The 8,091-nt window shown below is 42.1% G+C and overlaps 1 protein-coding gene across 1 annotated transcript in view; it reads left to right on the forward strand.

Moving 5' to 3' along the window:
• The window catches only part of LOC139329251 (metabotropic glutamate receptor 4-like), a 152,054-nt gene extending 146,017 nt beyond the window's left edge, over positions 1-6,037 (forward strand). The window contains exons 10-11 of the mRNA XM_070959449.1: positions 1,034-1,280; positions 4,151-6,037. Coding sequence (XP_070815550.1) covers positions 1,034-1,280; positions 4,151-4,200 — 297 coding nt within the window. The 3' untranslated portion in view covers positions 4,201-6,037. The remainder of the gene's footprint in view (positions 1-1,033; positions 1,281-4,150) is intronic.
• The last annotated feature ends 2,054 nt before the right edge of the window (positions 6,038-8,091 follow it).

Consider the following 8,091-nt stretch of genomic DNA (forward strand, 5'->3'; position numbering starts at 1 on the left):
ATCACCCATTTAAAACAGTCAGTCTGCTGCTTTCCTGTTGCACCCATGCAGTGTTGATCAACTCGAACAGGACAGCTTCCCTCCATTCTGACTGCTAACCTTGAAGTCAAGATAAATACCTTAAACTAGATTATTTTGTTCTTTTGCATATTTGCAGCAGCTCTTCAACACGTGTAACCACACACACGAATATGTCCTTTTAAAGTCGGTCAGTAGGTCACGTTTTATTTTATTCAGATGTAACTGCCAGCGGTTTGTTGATGCTTATGTACTTCTTTTCATCAAGTGGGACGCATCAGAAATCTCTGATATCTCTACTTGAGAATGTCATAATGTTTGGATGCATTCAAGTCTGCGGTATCTTCACTTCTGCAAGACAACTTACAAGATAATTCCTCTCAGCCGGAAAGCCGAGCAGTCACAACACAGTACGATGTACAGAAATTACCCGAGCTTTTCCTTCTTTGATGCTTCCCTGAAGATGACTCATTAATTTGCTGCAGCTTTGGAAACAATTAAAATGGAATGAGTGAGAATGATACTCAGAGTTGCCCTCCCCCACGATACAGAGGGTCTCACCATGTGTAACATTTTCACAAGCTTGTTTCTCTTTTTACGAGCCTGCTCGTTATGAGTCAGAATAGGATCCAGTCGAGTGGCGTTATCAAATCTGTGTTCAGGTTGACGTGATGGCCATATTAAAACTAGCATGGCAGAAAATTAAAACAAACAAGGTGGCCTTGGCTGGTTTGGCAGACGCGCCGTAAAAGCAGATGAGATGCTAATTTAAAACAAGTTTTATAACATCGCTCGCATTAAATATTTCTGAAGCCGCTATTGGACACAGAAGAAACCACTTCGACAACAGCTTGGCCAACAAACGGGTCATTGGACGCTCTAATTAGAACGATACACAGCAGATGTCACTTTTACTGTACAGGCCACTACCCATATAGAAAAAATCTGCACATTCCAGAGCCAAAAGAGGCCTAAACTGTCTGTGTTGTGCATGTTCTGTGTTTGCCTCCTGCAGATGTACATCCAAACAACCACTCTGACCATCTCGGTGAGCCTGAGCGCCTCGGTGTCCCTCGGCTTGCTCTACATGCCTAAGGTCTACGTGGTCCTCTTCCACCCCGAGCAGAATGTGCCCAAGCGCACACGCAGCCTCAAGGCCGTGGTTACCGCCGCCACCATGTCCAACAAGTTCAACCCCAAGGCTGGACTCAGACCCAATGGAGAAGCCAAGACCGAGCTGTGCGAAAGCCTGGAAACACAATGTAAGTACAGAGATGCTAATGAGGGAGCCGTCGACTGAAAACCCACAGTTCTTTTTTTGGCCTTCAGTGTCTGTAAATCAAACACACTGATGCAGAGATGGGAAGCAGAGTAGAAATGTGCAGCATGTTATTTAACACTTCATTGAAGCCAGTAAATGTGTCACTGTTTGACTGGTCTGATTGGGTGGAGGGGGTGTATTGTTTGCCACTCAGAGGGAGCCATTACAGAAATCCTAATTATGTGAGTGGGGGTGAAGTTGTGTTCAACAATGCAACTTTAATAAGACGCTTAAAATATGTCAAGTGGGAATCATTGATTTTTTTTCTCCTTTGTTTTTTTCTTTTGATGTTCACAAATGCGATTTTCATCATTATTTCATTTAAGTGGCCACATGTGAAATTTCACCCCCCAGCGCTCTGACAACGACTGCTCCAACAGAAGGGGCTGGGTTGGTTTCCAGCTTCGGTCCAGTCTGGCATACGAGCTCAAACCATTTTGAGTTTATGCAATCCAACTGAACCAGCGTTTGTCGTTATGAGACGTTCCTACAAAAAGTAGCCAACATCGTGGGCGATAAATCCCACTTGTACTGCAGTATTAATAAGCAGTGATTAACATAATATTGTTTATTTACCTAATTTATGCACTTCACTCTGCTTTGCTGTCATTATCGTGCTGGTTTCTCTCTGCATTTCCCCGAGGGCGGGGCTTAGCTCCTCCACACATGGGGCGGAGCAGAGGAGGGAAGATAACGTTACTCGAGTCGATGACATCTCGTCACGTTACTGTAAAAGCAATAAACGCTCCCTAATGAGAGTCATTTATCCGTCTGAAACCACAGATGGACAGGCAGAGGGCGCCGATGTCCTGACTGTGGGGCCCTACACTCTCATTCATCGGCCCAACACTCATAACAAACAGTTGACTAATTGGCTTGTCAATCAACAGAAAACTGACAGATTTGGTAGCTGAAGTCTTGTTCAAGTATCGAATAACAAAGTAGTTCTTTAACGTTTGGTGTGAGGTTAGCCGCAGTGAACAAGAAAGCTGCTGGTCCTTATAAAAGGATTTATGTCGACGAGACAATCATTTAGTTCATAAAATGTCAGAAGACTGAAAAAATTCCCAGATCTCAAGTTGACTGCTTCAAATGTCTCATTTCTATTTGACCGACAGTCAATACCCCAAATACATTCACTTCAATGTGACAGTAAAAAAACAAAGCCTTACGTCAGCAGCTTCAACCAGCTGACGTCGTTTTCAGTGAAAAATGACTCAGCGACAATGAATCAGTTTTCACAATGAATCGTCCGTTAACTTAATCGACTTGTTTCAGCTGTAGTTCGTAAAGAAAGACAACATTTCTGCACTTGCTGACTAAAGCTGAAGGCCATAAAAAATAACTGTGAAAAAAGAGGAAAATTGTGGTCCAGATAAGAATTTTAATGTGTTTTAATACTTTAAAAACAACTTCATCTAAATACCAGTGAAAGTACTCATAAATGACTCACACTACTTAAAACGCTGAGTCATTTATGAGGTCCAGCTTCTTAAATGTACCAGTTTGGACTTTTTAATGTTTTATATTTATGTAAATTTAACATCTTTGAGTTTTGAGCAAAACACTCATTTGAAGACCTCATCTTGGGCTCTGGAAAATGCGACGGGCAATTTTCACTGTTTACTGATTAAGATTGTTATAGATTTAACAATTATTTGAAAAAAACAATCAATAGTGAAAAACAATGGTTGCAGCCAGAGATGGAAAACATCGTAAATAATCCGACTCTAATCTCAATACTAATAAAAGTGCTTGGCTCTACTGTATCAGTAACACACCCTGGATTTATACAAGCGAAGTAAATAATGACTTCAGCCATTGAGTCAGCAGAAATCACTCGTGTGACATCCAGAACGCTCGTCCTCGGCTCGCCTCGGGCAGGAAAAGGTTTTAATCGGTCACGTCTGTCACCATGGAGACATTCTATCCTTCTGACCTGTACGAACGAGGAACTGTCACACATTTTAAAGCGGTGTTTACTCCTTACTGTTTACAGCAACTGTACTGAGTAATGCTCCCCTTCTTCACGGGAGAATAAAAGAGCTGACACTGTGTTTACTGTTAATACAGAAAACTGAGATCGATAAAAGCTGCGTGACAACGCACGGGACCAACAGCTGCACGCCGCGGCGAGGCCCATCAAAACAGCTCCACGTAAACACAGCGCAGCATTAATTCCTATGCTATCGCTTTAAGTTTCCTCGGAGGGTTAATAGGGCTTTTTGTTACAACAAGTGGCGAGAAGGCAAAGATGCAGAATTGATAGCCGGCAGCAATTTCTCCTGATGGGGTTACCGTTTACAGGGGCCGCACAGCGCATGGCTATTTGAATAAGCACCATTTGTCATTGTCATCGCCACTGTGGATATATGGCTTGATGAAATTGAAAAATTCCTGTCTGGGCCAGCTCCCACAGCTGCCGAGATGTGGTGGTGATATGTCAGGATTTATCTGCTCCACCTCAGCGAATCAGCTCGCACAGTCAGGGGAGACAACTGCAAAGTTGAGGCCTGATAGCTGGAGGAAAAAGGCGGTGGCGGGGTGGGCAGTGAGCTTTGCTGAAACCCCCGTCTGTTGTTAGTGATGCAGGCATGTGTTGAGGGCAAACATACAGACAGGGAGTTGAGGAATTTTCAGGAACTATTGGCATTTATGATACACACTGCAGCACGAGGGCTGAACAGCAACTGAAGTCTCATTTTCAGCCGTTATTTGACATTTCATCTTGTTACACTGGGAGAACAAACGGCCTCGTCTTCCTCGCCTCATATGTTTAAACAGTTCACCTCTCTCATTCTTCTCTTTCAGCTTTCTCAACAAAGCAAACCTACATCAGCTACAGCAACCATGCAATCTAAAGGACAGAGGGTCTTATCATAATTCAGGATTCCCACCCTGACGGAGAAAAACACGCAGCGGAAATTCACACGGCTGGCAAAAAAAATAACATAAAAAATAAAAACGGATGTGTCGTCGTTCGGGTGGAGATCACAGAAGCGTTGCCCAAAGACGTGACGTGGCGAGGAGAAACCACAGGGACGGACACGATGTAAGGTTCCATCTTCTGTCTGCCTCACACACACACACACACACACACACACACACACACACACACACACACACACACACACAAAAAAGAAAAATGACAAACACTTGCATGGCAGAGGCCCGGAGATTGAAGGATGGAGCTTTCCTTTTGAGTGTTTACATTTCAGCTATGCCCTCTTTCAAAGACTTCTGTCATCTTGAGCAGCGCCGACTGAAACCGAACTCAAGTCAAGAAAATGTTCAGGTGTTCTCAACGTTGTCTGCCAGTTTCGCAAACTAATTAATCTTAAAACCTTCAAGGCATCACAAGGGATTAATCAACACCAAAAAGGCATGAACACACGGTCCATGGATTCCTCAGAGGGGCTTGTGTTTGTTTTGATTTCTAAATGTGGTCCGGTCTTACGAGTCAAAGGACTGCTGATCATCTCAACGATGCAACAAATCTGTACCAGACTCCATGTTTTTTTTGTTTTTTTTTCTTCCTCTGCCAGGTTTCCACTGAGTTAATAAGAATGACTACACCTATAAGATGGTCTCTGCCGATTTTGAGCATGCCAGTTTCAACATCCTGTGTTGTGTTGTTAAAAAAAAAAACAGGAAAAAAAGAAAAAACAATATCTTTGGAATGCGTTTAAACTCTGTTGCAGCGTTGTTAAGAATTGTTTGGGCCTGAGCCTATTGTGCGTTAAAAACTGTTCTCCAATGGTGAAGGTCTAGTGAGTGATTATTTATCTGTGCTTAAGTGAGGCCATGATTTGTATTACCAGCTAGCCTACGGCTGCCACTGCCCTCCGCATACCTGTATGTGCTTTGAAACGGTGGCTCGTGGTTAAAACAAACAGTATTTTAGCCAGGGGATCTCACTGTAAGCTGTCATCCAGGATGGACCCAACCCCCCCATCACTGCCACCAGCTATTCTCTTGGTCACACGTGGTGTAAGGGTAAAGCTTAACTGTACAGATCCATTAGGAGGGGAATTAAGATGAAGTATGCCCTTGAGAGGATTGTGCAATATGCCCTAAAGGTGATATCCATAATGGACCAGCCACTGAGAAAATTCATTACTATACATGTCCTCCTCAGGCACTCTCATGATAAGGAGGAGGTGTAAGGAAGTTGTAAGGCTTTTCAACAAATGAAAATCTAATTGCAAAAGTATGCAGTATCTCTATCAATCACCCAGAGCTCGCTGAACAGATTAATAGTTGGCTTCGTGCAGTATAAAAGCCCTCTAATGTCTTGGGGAAAAACATTGTGGGGTTATTTGTGTCGTGAATTCAATGCTGCTTTTCATGCCTCCCTCTGTATTACTTTCAACACCATTTGTGTTGCAGAATAAAATGTGAGTGCTGACCAAATTAAATGGCAAGTTAATGTATGTTATTAAATAGATTGATGATGTCTGCTTTATGTCCTGACATATCCTAAAATTGGGGAAAATGTACAAAAAGATACAGTGCCTGGCTATCTGACTATGTATTTGTAAAACCTCATGAAAACTAATGAAGTGTGTGAAGCATGTTTAGTTTTTTTTATACAAAATTTTATTTCTATTAAAAATGTTTTCAAACTTCAGCATTCATTTTCAGGTTTGTGTGGAAAATCCATCGGTTTCTGTCGCGATCTGACCCTTAACTTTAAAATGGAAAGGATCAATACTTTGACATCAATGCATGATGTAAAAAAACAGAATGGGGAATAAAAAACAAACGTGCTTTTTATTCCCGTTGTAAAGTAATAACACTGATTAAAAACCAGTTTGTCAGCCCTGAAGAAAAAGACAATGGCTGCCATCTTCTGAATAACATGTTGCCACAATTGCTCTGATAATAGCACTGGAAGCACAGAGAATTGGTGGAGGGAAACATGAAATTATTTTAAATGAATGGTTAGCCACTACTTGAATCCAAGGCCTCTGCATGCAGCGAGCTCTCGGGATCTATCATCTTCTCCACGCCTCCCAGATACTGCAGCCCACTGTACAAAAGGCTCGGAAAATTACAGTTGTTGCATGGCAAGTGTGCTAAATGCACGCCCGAGTACTAGATTACTGCAGTATGCAGAGCGCAATATATATCATCTTCACACAGCAGAGACAGAATGAGGTGTCTGCAATATTTGGTCTCATGAGACTGCAAGGATTTGTACGACATACACTCTTGATGATTTTATTTCTTTCCTCTAACAAATGTAGAAATATATCATAGTCCTCTGGCAGCAACCATAAAGAACACCTACGACTACAAAATGAAACAGTCATTGAAGTAAAATGATGTAAATTATGTCGGCCAGAGCATTTAAAACATCCCATTAGAAGCAGCAAAAATAGGAAGCTTCAGTATCATTTTTCAGCCCTCGTGCTGCAAACAGTATTGAGAATTTCCACTGACATTTCAGTTCATCTGCACAGACTTCTGAAAGGAAGAAATAATTAATCCAAAAACAGAGAAACAAACACTTTTTGGCTGGCTGCCACATAAACTTTCTACATGTAAGACACCGCAGGACACTGAGGTTGGATGCGAACTGAATAAATCAGTAAATCAATACATAATTAATAAATAACTTGGCTTCGGCCAACACAAGCTGCAAATAACATCGATGGTTTTGCTCAAGACTCACAAAATGCAATAATCACTCCCAGCCGGATCTGACGGAAGCTTTCTGGGACCAAAAATGACTGAATTTGCACTCTCTTCTCTGGGAGGAAGAAATTCAACATCTCTTACATCTACTTAAAAAAGCATATAATGTATGTAGTTCATAAATAAGCTGTGTGTGATAATAAAAGACAATTTAGCAGAGTTAAGGCAACTTCAGCTCACTGGAAAGGCTTGAATTTGCCAAAAGATGATGCAGATGGAGGCACTGTAACATAAACATAATGACCATGAATGCAAAGCAGAGAGGCCACTTCCTCCTCTTCTACATCTCAAATGTGCACGTCAATATTCACAGTCTTATCTGTGCAGGAATCCATTCACTGTCTCATTAATCTCATTAGATTTAACAACTCCAGCATTTTCTGCATGCCAACACTAAATGACCCAACGTACAAAGAAGCACACTGATGGTGTTCATCACTGCAGTCCAGCCTCTCGTGACTCCATCACTCCAGTAATGTCTCTACAGTTCCTGCACATCGCTGGCAAATGTGTTTTCATTCAGCAGAAGGAAACACAACATAGATTATATGAATCAGCAGAACTGAACAGCATCGACTGCAGGAACACAACTTCTTGATCAACTCAGGCAGGTCAACTTTATTTGGCTGTTTTCACTGTTCTGTTTAGCAGTCGGTGGCGGTGGCATGCCATTAAATGTCGCAGTGTGCCAATAAAGGCAATGAGGAAATAAGTAAATACACATGTAAACAATTGAGGTTTCAAATGATTCCAAAAATCCAATCTGCAAAAGTTTTATGAGGAAGGAAATGCATTCAGCGAATGTATTCGACCTCAGGGAAACACACACACGCACACAACTTTTTCTGAAATGGCTTTTTGAAATTATGGCTCCACCAGAATCCTCATCGTGCACATCAGCTGCAGCCAGCAGAGACTTCAGCTTCCATAACTAAGGATTTCCCTCCCGCCTGAGGAGAAGACAGGTGAGTGTGCATCCTTTTCCTCCGGCAGCTGGCCCCTCCTCGCTTCGGTGCGCCTCAGTCTAAAAGCCAGCAATTTTCAATAAACTT

This window comes from Chaetodon trifascialis, chromosome 3, assembly GCF_039877785.1.
Source record: "Chaetodon trifascialis isolate fChaTrf1 chromosome 3, fChaTrf1.hap1, whole genome shotgun sequence".
NCBI lineage: Eukaryota > Metazoa > Chordata > Actinopteri > Chaetodontiformes > Chaetodontidae > Chaetodon > Chaetodon trifascialis.